We start from the raw sequence: 18,043 nt of genomic DNA, 5'->3' as shown, positions 1-18,043 counted from the left end.
GTGGGGTGGGAGGGACAAGGTAAGTCCTCCTGCTCAGCTACCTGCAGGCCTCATCACTCTCCTGTGCCCCAGAGAGCAGCACGGGGCGGCACTGGCCACGGTGACAGTTCACCTCAGGAAGCCCGGGTCTCTGCACGGGTGACATCTGAACAACCCGCTCTAGGCTGTAGGCTTCCAGAGCCCTCAGACACCTGGCAAGGAAGCCTCCTCACAGATTACAGTGTGGGAAAGGAAGTTTATTTACGGATGTGGGGAGAACATGGCAGGGCCCTTGGGCTAGCCAGCAAGGCAGCAATCAGTCAGGGAGAACAAGGCGGCAATCAGTGGAGACTGAAACCCTGCCCAAATCCTATCCGGGGAGGGGGGGGGATCAGAAGGGCATGGGGCAGCGCTGGCTGCAACTCCCGAAGACAAAGCCTGGTGTCTGATGCCAGGATGGGAGTCCCAATCCTGCAGGCAGAAGATGGCGGCAGGAATCTGAAGGCAGTGTGGCCCCAGCAGAACCTAAGCGGTGGTGGGGACTCCATTACTGCCTGGAAACTGGCTCCACAGGCGCTCTATAGGGCTGGGCCCTGGAGCCCAGCGGCTGTTCACTCGGGCGCCCTCAGCACTGACAGCAGCTCCCTCTGTTCTCTGTGTAGAGCCTGGAACCAAGGGAAAGGAATAGTCGTGTGAGGTGCGACACCAGGCATGGCTCCAGCCCAGGTACCTCTAGAACAGTGCCAAAGCTCTGTGGCTCCTGTCACTGGTCTTGGTGGCATGTGCCAGGAAAGGCCAAGTGGAAGTCCCGACCACCCATAGGTATTTATGGCAGTCTAGATGCCCTAGCCACGTCTCCTGGGCCTCTCCACATTCAATAATGGCTCCCTAAAGTGGCTGCAGATCGTTTGCCCTCACTGGAGAAACAGCCCCCCTAGTGCTCAAACTCCAACCCAGGGCCTAGGCATGCTGGGTAAGTGCTCTGAGCTCCCACACTGGTCCCACAGCGAACACCCGAGGCCCCTGCTGTGCTTCAGACCAGGCCAGGATGAGAGCTGAGCTGGGCTGGGCTGACAGGTTGGGGGGCTATGATTAGGACAATTTATGATCCAGGGGAAAGGGAGTGCTAAGGAGCCCCATGAAGATGGAGGGCAAGTGGCTCCAAGTACCTAAGAGCCAGTGCTAGGGGGTTGGGGACCGGAGGGGCTAGGGCCAGGCCTCCCACCTGCTGCTACCTCTCTGAGACTAGGGCAGGCTGTAGCTCACTGGTCACAGGAAGTGAAAGCCAGAAGGAACCAGGAAACCCCGATCCCCAGAATCAGGATGGTCTATGCCTTAGATAGTAAGTGTCCACTACGCAGTGGATTAGACACAGACTGGGGAGCTGTGACAGATGAAGAGGACCTGATAGTAACACTGTCACTCAGGCCCTTCTGAGACCCTTGGAACTGCAGCCACTAAGAGGCCATCTCACCACCCCATCACACTTGCCACCTGCACCTCCCAGCTCCACTGCCTCAAAAGTCCCTTGGGACCAGCTTCATAAGTCGGCTTTCCCCAAGGGACACATGCTTGCTGCCACCTGTTTCCATGTGCCAGAGGCCAGAAGATGGCAGATTCCTTGGAACTGGAGTTATAACAGTTGTGAGCCGCTATTTGAGGGCTAGGAATGCACTGTTTACGGACACTGGCAGTGCCCGCACGCAGCAATAGCTGTACCACTGCACAGGGCGTGGGCTCCACTCGTACAGAGGCCCAGGCTCGTCCTCTCTGCCCACACTCACCTTGCAGCTGCACAGGAACGTGAGCCGTGCCTGGACTTCAGCACAGGCACGGAGGAGCTAATCTCACAGGTACCAGCAAAGGTGCCGAGTGACTCTGCTGTTGGCACAGCCCACTCCCAGTGTGATCCCTTAGGCTAGGAGGGAGGAAGCCCCCAACCCAGGGAGGCTGAGACAAGAGAAAATCACTTGCCTGCCATGTTTGCTGGAGGGCCCGAACCTGCTGCTGCAGCTCCTCCACCTGCCTGCGCCCGGCCAGGACCGCGTCAGCCAGTTCCTGGTTCTTGGCTTCCTGTTTCCGAACTTGATGGCACAGGGTATCCTGTTGCTTCAGGAAGTAGGGTGCCATGACACTACACAGGTCTTTCTCTGGGATTCCACTGGGTCGCCTGGGGGGCAGGGGTAAGAATCTGAGCACACAGGGGGCTTCTCTCTCAACCAATCAGGGACAGTTCTGCTTCAAGTCTTGTGCTAGGCCAGGACTCTTCTGGGTCCTTTACCTCCCCCCTGCTCCTGATGGAAACTCCAGCTCCCTGCCCTCGGCCTCCCTGCCTATAGCCGGCTCCTCCCCACTCTCCCATCCCCAGCACTGCACACTCTGCAGACCTTGCCTCTGTCTTTGTGACCATGTGTCCAGGCTGGCACATTACCTGATACACTATCTGAGTTAGGGAGGTCAGGGGCAGAGGCAAAGTGACCTTTCCCAGACTGGTAGCTCCTCAGAGATAGCCAAACTCTCACAGACCCTGTAAGAGCTGGTAGGTGACTATGATTTGCCTCATGCTCTAGCAGGGGTGTGGTCTTGCCAGCTGGTAAACCTGCAAGTTTCTGTGAGTGTGTGACATTTGGGATTTTGGGGACTTTTCAGAGGATATATAAATGCTACAGCCCCAAGAGTCGGGTTGCTTCTTTGGCTGGTTGGTCGGGTGGTACTTGGATACTGTTGGTTGTGGTTTGTCACGTAGTCATGTGCAAAGAGATGAAAAAGAAGAAATTAGGTATCCTGTCAGCGAAGATCAAACTTGTCCCAAGGAACTCGACACCCCTAATCACAGGAAGTAGTCTATTGATAGCATGGCCCCCTGCCCCTCTGTCCCTTTTTCTCTCCTGCCTAGTGTTAGGGGGATGAAAGGGAAGAAGTAAAGTGGTGAAAAAAAGAAGAACCCACAAAGTAGCCATAAGACCAGTATGGCTTACAAGTAGGTGTGGATGGATGTTTTAGGGAACAAGACTAGTCAGTGTGTGAGCAAGCAAGCAAGCTTCTATAAATTCTTTTCAGTGGTAAAGCTTCAGCTCCTTGCTGACGTGTGTGGGACATTGCCTGTGGCATCCACCCTGCGAGAACTGCAGCAGCCAGGATCAGGAGGGAGCGTGGAGCTGCTCTTCTGGCTACTTCTCTGGGCTGGGTGAGCCAGAGGACCCTCAAACAGCATCCAATTGGTAACTGACCCGCAGAGGGCTACCTACTTGGATAATGGCCCCTCTGTCAATAGCATCACACCACGGGCACTCTAGTTCCAGCCTCCCTTCTGCACTCGCCTGCAGGCTGCAGCCTGTGGGGTTCAGCCTGAGCCATGCCATTATCATTTTTTCGTTGTTTTTTTTTTTTTCTCTGTGTAGCCCTGGATGTCTGGAACTTACTATGTAGGCCAGGCTGCCCTCAAACTCACAAAGATCTGTCTGCCTCTGCCACCTGAGTGCTGGGATTGAAGGTGTGTGCAAAGACAAGAACAAAAAAGATCTCCAGGCTGGGCCTGGTGGTCCACAGAAATCCATAGTACCTGAGAGGCTATGGCAGAAGGGTCAAGGTTGACAGCCTACAGATCAGGTCTACTGGTGTACACTTTAATCCCAGGCAAATCTTTGTGATTTCTCACCTACACAGTAAGTTCCAAGGTAGCCCAGGCTATATAATAAGGCCCTGTCTAATAAAAGCCTAAACCAGCAACAATAAAAAACTTCATAGGTTATGGCTGGAAAGATGGCTCAGAGATTCAGAGCCCTGGCTGTTCTTCCAGAGGTCCTGAGTTTGATTCTCAGCACCAAACAGGCTTACAACTGTTGGCAACTCCAGCTCCAACTGTCACCCTCTTCTGATACACCAAGCAAGAAAGTATACAGACTCAAGTGTAGGGAAAATGTTCATAGACGGAGAAGAGGTCAGTCTTTAAAAAAAAAGTCAGTCAACCTGACCTAGTGAGTTCAAGGCCAGGTGAGTGAACTTTAAAAATAATTTTTATTAGCCAGGAGGTGGTGGCACACACCTTTAGTCCCAGGACTTGGGTGACAGAGACAAAGGTAGGAGAATCTCCAGGAGTTGGAGGCCAGGTCTGTCTATAGAATGAGTTCCAAGACAGCCAGAGATACACAGTAAAATCTTATCTCTAAATAAATAAAATAATTAATGTTATTTTACGTGTATGGTGTTTTGCCTGCACGTGTGGATGTGTATGTACCTCATGAGTGCCTGGTGCTGGTGGAACCAGAAGAGGGCTTTGGATTCCCTAAACTGGAGTTAAGAACGGTTAGAAACAGCTACATGGGTGCTAGGAACCAAATTCTGGTTTGTAAGAATAGCAGCCAGTATTCTTGACCACTGAGCCATGTCTACAGGCCCCGGCAGAGGGAACTGAGACCCAGTATCATAATAAAATGTAGAGAGAGGGCTAAGGATATAGCTTAGAAGCAGTAGAATCCTGCCTTAGCATGCCCAAGGACTAATACTATAGAGAAAAAATGGTATACGGTAACTCTAGCCTGGGAGCTGTCAGGTATGGGCAGGAAGCAGAAGGCTCCTAGAGCCCAGGCCACTCTGTTCATGATGGCCTCCTGCCCTCCACTCCTCACCCTGGCCACTTTTTCCTGCACATGGCACACCAGATGGCCGTGTCCAGACAGCAGCTGCAGAGGGCAGCCTGTTCATTATTGAATCTCTGGCCTTTTCAACCACACAGAGCAGACATACTTCCTAATTATTTGTTGAATAAACAATCAAAGCCATGTGTCTGGTCATCTAGTCTGTCCATGGAACCAAACCTCATTATCTGGCCCCAGCCCTCAGCCCTCCCTTCTGCTCAGGGCTCCCAGGAACTCAGATATGGGTGAGAGTTAGTGTCCTCCCAGAACTGAGGCCCCCTGCTGGCGAACCCTCTCCCCAGTTCTCACCAGGCTGGCTCTCCGCGCTCTCTGCCTTCTTCTATGATCTTATCCAGGGAGTTCAGGACAGCTTCTAGGTTCCCCTCCTCTTTGATTTCTGAGATTTCCTCCTGAGCAGAGAGGAAGAAAGACCTCACACAGGCCCTCGGGGGAAGGAAGCACCTGTACTGCTAACAGAACTTGGAAGATTTACGCTAATTTTGATCACCCCCCCACCCCCTCCTGAATAGTCCAGTGTCTCTACTGTGTGTGGTTTCTAGAACTAAGAATAAAATCTAAAATAGTAACATTTATTAAACTAGTTTGCTATTATACCTAGTTTATGCCTCAGGTTACTAAAGGTCTCTTCAGAAGCTGGGGGTGTGAAGTGAGTGACAGCTGTCTTGCCCTGGTTGAGCACACACTGCCTTGGCTGGCAATGAGAGCAGGGGACTTTTAAGGTCCACGTTGTTTGGAGGGCAGGGTTACCTGGTGCTACACCTACTGCACTGGATGGCAGTTCTAGGAGATGAGCAGACAGAGACAGCGCACAGGCTGCCATCTTTAAGGACCTGAATGTAGAGCAAAAGCTAATGAAAATGGGCCTTAGCCGGGCGTGGTGGCGCACGCCTTTAATCCCAGCACTCGGGAGGCAGAGGCAGGCGGATTTCTGAGTTCGAGGCCAGCCTGGTCTACAAAGTGAGTGCCAGGACAGCCACGGCTACACAGAGAAACCCTGTCTCGAAAAACCAAAAAAAAAAAAAAAAAAAAAAAAAAAAAAAGAAAATGGGCCTTTTGGCCACCGTGCTACTCACGCGGATGGATGTCTGCAACTGAGCCACAAACTTGTCATAGATCCTCTGCGTCACCTCAGGGTTCAACTGGTAGAAGTGTTTGTAACAGGTGGTGAACCTCTCGTAGCTGTCAGGAAGGAGACAGGCAACGTCAGGATGATCAGCACCCAGCCAGTCACCTCTGTGTTTAACACAGATTCAGTTTTGTCACTGAGACTGGGGTAATGGCTGTGGATGCCGATCTGTCCTCAGGTCACAGGTGGCCTACTTCTCCTCCCAACTAGGGCTCTAGCAGTATTTACAAGTAGGTTAGGGCCTGGAGATGAGGTTCCCTTGGAGGAGTGCTTGCCTATGACATGCGTGAAGCTGTTGTTTGATTCCCAGAAGGTGGGATCAGAAGTTCAAGGTCATCCTGAGCTACACACTAAGTTCAAGACCAGCCCAAGTTACAGGAGACCCTGTTGAAAAAAAAACACAATAAAAATAAAAGCAGGTCATTGTGGTGGCTTGAATGATGTCTTTGTTAGTGTTTTATTGCTGTGAATAGACACCATGACCAAGGCAAGTTTTGTAAAAGAAAGGATTTAATTTGGGGCTCCTGGATCCAGTGGGTAGTATAGCGTCTGTGACCATCATTGTGGGAAGCAGACGGGCATAGCACTGGGACATAGATGAGAGATTTACATCCTGATCCAAAGGCAGGAAGTGGGGGGACCTGGTGTGGGCTTTTGAAATCTCAAAGCCCACTCCCGTGACATACCTTCTCCAATAAGGTCACTCCTCCTAATCCTTTCCAAACAGTTCCACTAAACTGGGGACCAAGCATCAAACATCCAAGCCCATGGAAGCCATTCCTATTCAAACCACCACAAAGGAACATGGCCCCCATAGGCGCCTATGTTTGGAAACATGGTTGCCTTGGACCACCCCAGTCAGGCATGGGGATCCCTGGAATGAGGGTCCTCGAAGATAGGTGGGTAAGGATTCGGCAGTGACAAACAAACAAACACAAAGGCAGTCTAAGTGTATTTTGCAGCTCTCAAGCAGGGGATTTTATACATTAAAAACCAAACATTACAGCTCTTAGAAACTGTATCCAATAAAACAATCACAGATACAAACAAACATCATTTGGCACCGTAAAGCACAAAAATCATCCAAGCATTGCAACTCTGAAACTATGTATTCAGTGAATCACAAACAGAACAGTAACATCATTATAAACCATCAAAATATAACAATTCTAAAAGGATGTATTCAGTGGGGGCTGTCGTCCAAGGCTAGTGGCTTATTTCCAGAAGCAGGTTAATAAATCTTTATGGACAGTGCTCTTAACCACTGAGCTAACTCTCCAGCCCCATGGTCAATTATTATTTAACATCTAATGCTTGACTTTTTTTAAAAAATAAATCTTCAACACATAAATTTAAACTACTTTTATTCTAATTAAGGCTTTCTTTACCATATACCAAAATCTACCTCCGATGACACACGTGTAGCCACATGAAATGTTATTGTTGGGAAAGTTTTTAATCTATCGTCATAGTTTTGTAAATGATTTAGAAAGTAAAGCATTGGTTTCCCTGGGGATAAGGCCATGTTAGTGGCCCCATCTCTAGGGATGGTTTCTTACCCATTATTCTCACTTAAGATCTTGGCCTAGGCCACCAGGAACATGTAAATAAGAAAAGGAATCAGAGAAAACAAAACAGCTAAGGTTGCCATGAGAACTACAGCTCAATAATTTTTCTCCAGCAGAGAGTTCCACAACCGGCTCCAGGAGGCCTCCCCCTTTTGAGGTCAATCGCCTCAGTTCTGTGGAACTTGTCACACAGATCCTACTGGAGGTGGTGTGGCACTTGGTCCCTAGTTTGTACAACTGTTTGAGAAGGATTAAGAGGTCTGGCCTTGTGGGAGGTCACCGAGGGTTTTAGAAGCCACACCGTTCTCAATGTCTCTCCTCTTGCTTCCTGTTTGTGGATTAGCATGTAATCTTACAGCCACAGCTACAGCCACAGCCTCAGCTACAGGTACAACCTCAGCTACAGCTCAGCCTCAGTTACAGCTATGTGTCTAAATGCTTGCTTGCCATGGTCATGGACTCTAACTACCCCTTTGGAAAACAGCCCCCGCCCTGTGCAAGTTCTTTCTTTGGCCATGATGCTTTGACACAGCAACAGGAAAGTAACTAAATCATCATTCAAATCACCACAATGGCCTGCTTTTATTAGGAGGTTTATTGTCTTTGTTGATTTCAACAGGGTCTCGTGTAGCTTTGGCCGGTCTTCCCCCTGCCCACATATGAGAGTCTCTCTGGGTCAGGCTTATCTCGCTCTGCACCTTCTCTCTCTTTCCTTCCTTCCTTCCTTCCTTCCTTCCTTCCTTCCTTCCTTCCTTCCTTCCTTTCTTTCTTTTTGGTGGGGCAAATCCTGCAGGCCAGATCCCACTGCTGAATTCTAAGCACCTGCCTTCCAAAAGGAAGAAAGTCCCCAGCTGTGAGAAGCCAGGTGACTGACTGTTTTAGGCCCCTGCAGCAGTGGGGGCTGCTTGGGGAGGTTTCTCTTTGTGAGGCAGGGACTTCACACTTCAGAAGCCTGTAGGGCAATCCGGGTGGCACTGATGCTGCTACCCCATTTGAGAAAGGAAACCGAAGCTGGTGACAATAAAGTGGTCGCCAAGACCATTCAGCCACTGACCCATGAAGGCAGGACTTGAACTCAGGCGGTGTTATCCTTACAAGCCAGCATGCTTTCTCAGTGCAGAGCTTGCTGGTTTCCTAAACACACTAAGAGGGTCAAGGCCAAGAGCCTGCTCTATCCTGAAGGAAGCACAGACAGAAGGGCCATGGGAGGCTGGAGTGGAAAGGCTCTCTCACCCAAGCAGACCTGAGGACCATAGTGGAAGGGTCAGCTAGAAGTGGAGCAGGCCTGTAGTCAGTCAGGCAGCCCGGGCCACACCTCATCCTAGCTGCCTGCTTTGCTTAGATTCCGTACTGCTTTGTCCCCACAATGCTGTGAGGCACCTAGGTTCCAGCATCTCTTTCCACAAGGATATTACATTGTTTATAAGAAAGTATAATGTTATGTCTGGCCAACACATGGCCATGGGCGCCTTCTAAAACATCACTTTCCTTCCCTGAGTGTAGTTTTCAAGAAATCCACAAGGCATCTGAGCCATTCCCACACTGGCACCGGGTGACTAAAATACCCGACATGGGGTTCTGTAGAAAGTGTCCCTTCACATTGCAGGATTCTCAATAACAAGAAGGTCAAGTGACACCCATGGGCAGAGTCTGCTTCACCCCTGCCTGCCGTGGGTCCTGTCCACTGCTGGACCAAGGAGAGATGTGCCCGGCCTGACCCGGATGCCTGAGTGGGCTGGGAAGATGAACAGGATCCCTGATGTTTAAACCACAATTACCTATTTCAATCCCAGCCCTCAAGGGCAGGCATCATGTGTCCCTACACAGTCCTCTTCAGAGCCTCAGACTGGCACAACTAGGAAGAAAACAAGATGCCTAGAACCTCGCTGTGGGCTGTGGACTGGAAGGCTTCCCAGCATCTGCCCTCTGATTTGTCCTTTTGAGATCTGAGCCTAGCCGCCCAAGGATACTAAGGCAAAAATGTCTACCCTCAGATGGCGGAGGTCTGTGACATTGCTCAGTGCCACCTTCAAGTGAGCACCTGTGTTAGCTGCTACCTCTCTCGCCCTGTTTGCAGCTGCAGGAGGATGTAATTCACAGCAAACACCCAGTGAATACATGCACCTTGAAGAAAAATGGGGGGGTGGGGGGGAGAGGCAGGCCTGTGGATGTAGCAGTAGTGTGTGCTTAACATGCTTGAGACCCTGGCTTCAAGGCCCTGCATGGAGAAGTTAAAAAAAAAAAAAAAAGGAAGAGAAAAAGAAAACAATCTGGGGGAAGCAGGGTAGGGAAGAGGAAGAGGGGCAAGAGCTCACCCAAGCCCAAGAAGCCATCATGTGATCTCTCTGTCTCTCTCTCTGTGTACGTGTGACATGGGTGTCTTTTATCACTGTGTCCCCCCCCCCTTTCCCCTCTTTTTTTGAAATTTTATTATTTTCATCTTAGTATGGGTGTTTTGCTTGCATGTATGTCTGTGCACCATGTCCGTGTCTACTGGACGAAGAGGCCAAAAGAGGTCATCAGACCCTTTGAGACTGGAGTTTCAGATGGTTGTGAACTGCCATCTGGGTGCTGGGAACTGGACTTAGGCCCTTTGCAAGAGCAACAGGCCATCTCTCCAGCCCCTGTTTTTATGTCTGTCTGTCTGTCTGTCTCAAACTTCTGGGCTCCAGTGATCCTCTGGAGCTACAGTTGTTGAGTGATTGGCTGGCATGCAGAAAGCCCTAGGTTCAGTCCCAGAACTACAAAGACCAGCGCTGGTAGCATCTGCGTGTGACCCCAGCATCAGGAGTCAGGAGCTGAAGAACCAGGATGAGGAGTTATCCTCAGCCACACACACAGGAGTCTGAGGCCAATCTGGGATAAACGCCATCCAAGACAGACAGACAGACAGACACAAACACACACACAGAAACAGGAGAGAGACACAGGCACAGAGACAAGACAGAGAGAGAGAGAGAGAGAGAGAGAGAGAGAGAGAGAGCGCAAAAAGAAGGAAGGAAGGAAGGAAGGAAGGAAGGAAGGAAGGAAGGAAGGAAGGAAGGAAAAGAAAGAAAGAGAGAGAGAAAAAGAGACAGATAGAGAGAAAAACGAACCAGGCATGAGAGTATATACCCCTGAAAAGAAAACAACAACAAAAAAAAGCTGGGTGGTGCATACCTTTAGTCTCAGAAATTAGGAGGCAGAAGCAGGTGGATTTCTGCAAATTCAAGGCCAGCCTGGTCTTAATGAGTTCCAGATAGGCAGAACTGTATACAGAGACCCTGTCTTAAAACCAAAACAAAATAAGAGAAATTAAAAACCTCCTACTAGGGCTAGGGACCTGTCTCAGTTAGGAGAGTGCTTACTTGGCACACACAAAGCCCTGTGTTCAGTCCCCTGTACCACATGAAACAAAGCATGATAGCACTTTGGTACCACCTCGGGAAGCAGAGGCAGGAGGATCACTCAGATGAGCCTGGGCTGTATGATACCCCTTCTTTTCTTTTCTTTCTTTTTTTTTTTATTTTTTTATTTTTTTGGTTTTTGGAGACAGGGTTTCTCTGTGTAGCCCTGGCTGGCCTCGAACTCAGAAATCCTCCTGCCTCTACCTCCCTAGTGCTGGGATTAAAGGCGTGCACCACCACGCCCGGCTTGACCCCTTCTTAAAACAAAACAAAACCCCCAAGCCCAAGTGACTAGCTGAGTCTGGTGGTGTGTAAAACCTTGTTACATAGTAGGCAGTAGGAGGATCATAAGTTCAAGACCAGCCTGGGCCACAAAACAAGATCCTGCCTCAAAAACACCACCACCAACAAAGAAATCCACAAACTAAGCTTTAAAACTGAGATGAGCTTTCTAGTGTTCTGGAAAATGGAGAGATGAAGCCTGAGGCCTCAGGGCTTCCAAAGCTGTTCAAACAGATTTTTCTTTCTTTTTCTTTCTCTTTTCCTTTTTTTTTTTTTTTTTTTTGAGACAGGGTTTCTCTGTGCAGCCCTGGCTGTCCTGGAACTCACTCTGTAGACCAGGCTGGCCTGGAACTCAGAAATTCACCTGCCTCTGCCTCCCAAGTGCTGGGATTAAAGGTGTGCACCACCATGGCCTGGCCAGATTTTTCTTTTAAAATTTCTAAATAAAAGTATCTGTGTGGGGCTGGAGAGATGGCTCAGTGGTCAAAAGCACTGGTTGCTCTTTCAAAGGTCCTCGCTGGGTTCAATTCCCAGCAACCACATGTCCCAACCGTCTGTAACAGGAGCTGATGTCTTCTGGCATGCAGGTTTACATGCATAGACATTAAATAAATAAATTTTTTTTTAAAAAGTATCTATACACAGTTGATGCAGGAGGATCTGCTGAGCCTGGGAATTTGAGGGCAATACAAGCAAAACCTTTCTCTTCAGCCTTTTGCAGGGCTGGGGGACTCAGGTCCACCTGAATTCTACACAAGTGCCCTTCCCTTGGGCTGTAAGTCCAGCCCCCAAAACCTGTCTCTTAAGAGAAAGCATTTCAGGCTAGGGAGATGGCTCAGCAGTTAAGAGCACTGACTGCTCTTCCAGAGGTCCTGAGTTCAACCACATGGTGACTCACAACCATCTGTAACAGGATCTGATGCCCTCTTCTGGTGTGTCTGAAGACAGTGACAGTATACTCACATACATAAAATAAATAAATCTTAAAAAAAAAGAAAGAAAAAGAAAAAGAGAAAGCATTTCTAGTTAATACAGCACTCGACAGCTGAAGCCAGGAGATCAAGGGTTCACAGCTTCAGCTATATAACAAATGTGAAGCCAGTCTGCATTACATAGAAACACAGTTTCAAAAAACAAAACAGAATTAAAAAACAAATAAGTAAAAGGCTGTTTGTGGTATGCATGCCTTTAATCTCAGCATAGGTGGGGGCGACCTTTAATTCGAGTCCAGCCAGGGCTACACAGTGAGACCCTGTCTTAAAAAAATAAATACATGGAAATTCCTGAGGCCAGAGCTGGAGAGATGGCTCTGTGGTTAAGAGCACGAGCTACTGTTCCAGAGGCCCTGAGTTCAAATCCCAGCAACGACATGGTGGCTCACAACCATCTGTAATGGGATGTGATGCCCTCTTCTGGTGTGTCTGAAGACAACTACAGTGCACTCACATACATTAAATAAATAATTCCTTAGGGGAGGGAGGGAGGAGTTAATTAATTAGAGGTGAGCACAGTATGGCTGATTTTAACCCAGCAGATTTTCTCAATCTGCACGTGTCATCTGAACTCATTGAAGCAGCGTTTCATTGCCTGCACAGAACACCCAGGATAAGGACCAGACCGGAACTCAGAGGTGGAGCTTGTGCGTGCAGCAACCCGGAAAGTGAAAACAAAGGGACTCGCTGTGAAGGAGCTAAAGTTTCACTTTACAGACATTTAACTTCAGAGGCTGGGGAGATGGCTCAGCCGGTAACATGCCTGCCATGTGCACATAAGAATGATACCCAGTGCCCATGTAAAAGCCAGGGCTACAGAGCTGGGCATGGTGGCAGATGCAGAAGAAGCCTCTACAATTCAAGGCCAGTCTGGTCCACATATTTAGTTCCAGGCTAGCCTGGGTGATATAAAAAAGGGAGGGTTGAGTGGGGTGGAGTGGGTGGCAGCAGATCTGGACTTGGGGATCACACACCCACTGTAGAGAACAGAGAAAACTAGTCATCTGTCAACCTGGTTTTTGTTTGCATGTTTTTGAGTTTTGTTGTTGTTGTTTTTGTTGTTTTGAGACAAGGTCTATGTGAGCTTGGCTGTCCTGGAGTTCCCTATGTAGATGCCCAGTTACAGCCTATTGTTTTACACATACACCAAGAATGGTAGAAATGGCCCGGACAACAAACATCTAACACTCTTGGGCAGTGTCACAAGATACACAGGGCCAAGGGAGCAAAAGCAGTGTGAGGTGGTGCACTTCTGCAGCCCGGTATCAGGATGCAGAGGCAGGGGAAACACAGCGAGTTCTAGGCCAGCAGGGGCCAAATGAGAGATGGGTCTCAAAACCCCCAAACTTTTAGCACAAAAAGCCAGGCTTACTTTATGCTACCGTGCACAACAGGCTTCTTAAGTCACCAGTTCCACACTTTGCTCACTAGAGGGCAGCAGTGACTGACAAAAGAAGCAAGGATCTGAAAGCTATAGATACAAAACACTCAGGCTGTCCAATGACACTTGCAGTTACAGCTGCCCTGGTCCCTTAGAAGGGATTCTCCAGCTGAAGATGCAGAGCAATTGCCTAGAATGCACCAAGCCATGGGTTCAGTCCTCAGAAATGAATAAATAAATCCAGGCGCAGTGGCACATACGTTGAAGACTGAAATAATCCCAGCATGGAGAAGGTGGAAGATTAGTAGAAGTTCAGGGCCAGCCTGAGCTACACAAGACCCCGTCTCAAAAACAAACACTAACCCACCAAACACAAACAACTTATCGAGCTCTAGCAGCATGACACCATAGCAGGCCAACTTTGCTGACACAAATCTAAAGCACGACTCCAACTGAGGGAGGAGGGGGAAGCTGGGGAGGCAGCTCAGTCAGTATAGCATTTGCCACCTGAACATAAGGACTGAGCTTGGCACCCAGCACCCATGTAAAAGTCCCAGGGCTAGCCGGGCGTGGTGGCGCACACCTTTAATCCCAGCACTCGGGAGGCAGAGGCAGGCGGATTTCTGAGTTCGAGGCCAGTCTGGTCTACAAAGTGAGTTCCAGGACAGCCAGGGCTACACAGAGAAACCCTGTCTTGAAAAACCACAAAAAAAAAAAAAAAAAAAAGGTCCCAGGGCTCAGGAGGCAGAGCTGGGGGGATTCCTGGGAACTGATGGCCTGCTAGCCTAATCTAATGGTCAAGTCTCAGCTAGTGAGTGATCATGTTTCTAAAAGGCTGAATGGGTAAAGGTAATTGCTGCCAAGCCTGGTGATCTGAGTTTGACTCAAGTTTGACCCCTGTGATTCACACGGTAGAAAGAAATGACAGAGAAATGGTCGCGAAAGTTATCCTCCGACCTTCACACACACATAGGGAGGTAGAGACCAGACTTCAGGGAAATAAGCTTGAGCTTGGAATATTAAGGAGGTGGCTGCAGACTCAAGGGCTATGTATTGTGTACACAGGCAAAGATGCAGTTGTCATGGGAATGGTTGGACGACTGACTGGTACCTGGCCCTGTCCTAAGCACTCTAGGTGAGTTAGCTTACCAAGTCCTCACAGGACCCTTGTGATGACCATTCATTACCATCACCCCCAATACACAGATGACCAAGACTGGTAGACAGAGCTTGTCCAAGGCCGCTCAGCTGGGATGTGATGGAGCCAGCTAGAATCTGAACTATAGAAGGGCCAAAGGGATTGAAGCAGAGACTAAGACCTGCACAGGGTGACTCAAGAGGACGGACTTGGGAGGTAAGACTAAGATGATGCAGCCTGACAGAGGCAGAAACAGTGAAGACAGAGTAAGGGGAGATCTGGACAGGCAGATCTGCACTCAGAAATGAATTCTCACCACAACCAGATCACCTGAACCTGCAGAGTGGGTAGGGAGTTTCTATGGCTCATACATAAAACCACTCTTTCTGTGTAGAACTGTTTCCTGAATGCCAACCAGCTTTGGTACTTCCAAGGCTGGAGGTAGAGCCCCAGGCCTCCCAGCAGCTCCATCACTGAGCCCCACCCACCACTGAGCCCCATCGCCCTCACCTCCTTGCCTTTCTTTAGTTTAAAATGCCAGCAACTGAGGCACAATTGATGTTCACTCTTTCCTTGGGCTTAACATAACTATATAAATCACACCCTGCCTAGAACATCCCAGGCCATAGCACTGGATCATTACCGGATATGGTAAGACCTTAGCTCCCTCAGCTTCATGGGACCTACTCCTCTGTAACAAGCTGCTGGCTGCACTGTGTACTGGTGGGAGGGTGGGAGACCTGGCTTCTCTCTGAATAGTACTAACTGGCCTTTAGCCTGGGCTCCACTAATACCACCAACGCAGTCTCTTCTGGCAGGTTCAAATGTCACAAGACACAGAAAAGGAATCCCTTGCTTGCTGCAGATAGAGAGAAAGGCTGTCCAGGAGACTGCCAGGACAAAAAAAAAATTTTTTTTCGCTTTTGGAGAGCAAGGCAGGGGAGTGCAGATAGCAGGGCCATGTGCAACTACGTCTTTATATTGTGAAACCTAACATCGGCACTTCTGGCAGTTGGGCCTCAGCCAGGCCAACGAAAAGGTCAGCAGGGCAAGACTCTGAGGTCCACCTGAAGCCAGCATGTCCAGTCTTCCTCTAGTCACTGTGGAAGTCACTAGAGCTCTGCTGGCTGGAGCGGGAAGGCGTGGGAGGTGGCGAGCACTGAGCCTGCAGTCTTTTTTATTTTTTTGAGAAAGGATTTCTCTGTAGCTCTGGCTGTCCTGGAACTTACTCTGTAGACCAGGCTGGCCTCGAACTCAGAAATCCGCTTGCCTCTCCCTCCCAAGTGCTGGGATTAAAGGCATGTGCCACCACTGCCTGGCTGGTTGTTGTTTTTTTAAGAATTACGTATTTTATGTATACGAGTACACTGTAGCTGTATTCAGACACACCAGAAGAGGGCATCAGATCCCCATTACAGAAGGTTGTGAGCCACAATGTGGTTGCTGGGAATTGAACACTGAACCAGTGCTCTTACCTGCTGAGCCATCTCTCCAGCCCTACCTTTGGATTTAATTTACTTTCTTTTTTTTTTTGTTTTGTTTTTTTGTTTTTTTGTTTTTTTGTTTTTTTTTGTTTTTCGAGACAGGGTTTCTCTGTATAGCCCTGGCTGTCCTGGAACTCACTTTGTAGACCAGGCTGGCCTGGAACTCAGAAATCCGCCTGCCTCTGCCTCCCAAGTGCTGGGATTAAAGGCATGCGCCACCACGCCCAGCTCTTAATTTATTTTCTTATCTGTGTTAATTATGCTAGCACGCCCTGTGGTTATCTTGTTTACAGTATGCTACCTACTGAATAGTAACTTGGATGCTTTATATATCAGCAGCACCAAATACAGAGAAGGCAGGAAGGTATGTGTTAGGAGGTAAGGGGAGAGCTGATCATAAGGTCCATGCAGAAACCATTGCAGGCAGGATGTTGTGGGCCTGTCGTCGGCTACTGGAGAGCCTGAGACAGAATTATCAGTCCAAGTCAAGCCTACTGACAACATATTGAGGCCCTGCCTCAAAATAAAAAGTTAGAAAAAGGTTTTGTTGTGTAAGACTTATGTAAGCTGCTGGACCTGAGTCCTAGGAACTGAACTTAGATTCTTTGGAAGAGCATAGAGTACCCTTAACCACTGAGCCACTTCTCCAACCCCAAGACTTATCTTTTAAATTTTACCAGTCAGAATGAGCTAATGGACCTGGATGCTGGGTCTCCAACTCCAGTCCTCTGCAAAAGAATTAAGTGCTCGACCACTGAGCCACCCATCCTTCCACCCAGTGCAGGGGCGGGGTGGGGGGTGGTGGTGGTGAATAAATCTTTGAAAAGGGTTGGAGTTACAGCTCAGTGGTGGAGAAGCTGCTGAGCATACAGAGGATCTAGGTTCAATGCCCCATAGGTATACACACACACACACACACACACACACACACAAACACGGAAGCCAAGATGCTCAGACTGCAAAAAGAGACGGTCTCTTTGTGGCATTTCACTGTTATCCAGGGTCCCTCGGCCTCTGGAGTGGCTGTCCTTACAGGCTGGTGTGAAAGGCCTCAAAACCAGGAGTGTCCAGGGCTCAGTGGTAAGAGCACTTGTTGATCTTGCTGCGCATCTACATGGTGGTTCACACCCATAACTCCACTTCCAGGGGATCTGACACTCTATTCTGACCTCTGTGGGCATTAAGCATGTACATGGTGCAAATACATACGTGCAGGCAAAATACCTAGACATAAACATGACCGAATCAAATTAACATTTTAAAAAAGGGAATGTTAGCCGGGCAGTGGTGGCTCACGCCTTTAATTTCAGCACTTGGGAGGCAGAGGCAGGCGGATTTCTGAGTTCGAGACCAGCCTGGTCTACAGAGTGAGTTCCAGGGCAGCCAGGGCTACAGAGAGAAACCCTGTCTCAAAAAACAAACAAACAAACAAAAGACTGCAGGCTCAGTGCTCGCCACCTCCCGCGCGCTCCAGCCAGCAGAGAGAGCTCTGCGCTCACCCGGCGCGTTAGGTCTACGTAAGCAATGACCTCCGGGGAAGGACGTCGGCTGCCCTAAGGCTGCCGCGGGCCCCAGGCTGCTGCCTTGCGGGAGGTTGGAGAAGACAGCAACTGCAACCCAGCCTTTCCTCTACTCCTCCGCAACCCGCGGCGAGTCGCCCACGTGACTGCGCCAAGCGAATCTCGCGGGACTTACGATCCGGGCGACAAGCCTCCGGCCACCTCTCCCCATTGGTCGCCACCTACCTCCTGTCGGCGACTAGCTTCTGGAGGAAAGTGTCTACTATGGCGTCCAGGAGTTTCACCCTGGGGATGGTCGCGTCCCCTGGCACAGCTTCCGGAGAGGAGCCCTCAGGCCCCCTTTCCGCAGCCTCGCTATCTTGGCTCACCTCAGCCATGTTGAAATTGAACCGCCAAAATGAACTGGCCCTGCAGCTCCTCCCAACAGGACCTCCGATTGGAGGCCGGGGGATGCCAGTCACGGAGCCGGATGGGGCGGGGCAGTGGCCGGAGACCAGGAATTAGTTCTCAGCTCCGGGGGAAAAACCCG

At 49.5% G+C, this 18,043-nt stretch overlaps 1 protein-coding gene across 2 annotated transcripts; it reads right to left on the bottom strand.

The window, feature by feature from the left end:
• Window positions 1–215: 215 nt before the first annotated feature.
• Pmf1 (polyamine modulated factor 1) lies at window positions 216–17,997 on the bottom strand. 2 transcript variants are annotated; one of them, XM_021157801.3, is made up of 5 exons: window positions 17,740–17,997; window positions 5,711–5,816; window positions 4,926–5,026; window positions 1,954–2,088; window positions 216–644 (listed from the first exon to the last, which is right to left on the bottom strand). In XM_021157801.3, exons 1-5 carry the CDS (start codon window positions 17,889–17,891, stop codon window positions 605–607), a joined length of 534 nt encoding a protein of 177 aa, XP_021013460.1. In that variant the 5' UTR covers window positions 17,892–17,997; the 3' UTR covers window positions 216–604. The 2 variants fall into 2 exon arrangements, with proteins under 2 accessions (XP_021013460.1, XP_021013459.1); XM_021157800.3 differs by having other exon boundaries at window positions 1,954–2,149; window positions 17,740–17,970.
• Window positions 17,998–18,043: the final 46 nt, after the last annotated feature.

Source organism: Mus caroli, unplaced genomic scaffold, assembly GCF_978045245.1.
Source record: "Mus caroli unplaced genomic scaffold, Mus_caroli_1 scaffold_3, whole genome shotgun sequence".
In the NCBI taxonomy this organism is placed as follows: Eukaryota; Metazoa; Chordata; class Mammalia; order Rodentia; family Muridae; genus Mus; species Mus caroli.
Note: the sequence above shows the minus strand (reverse complement) of the source record. Positions and strands in the feature narration are given on the sequence as shown.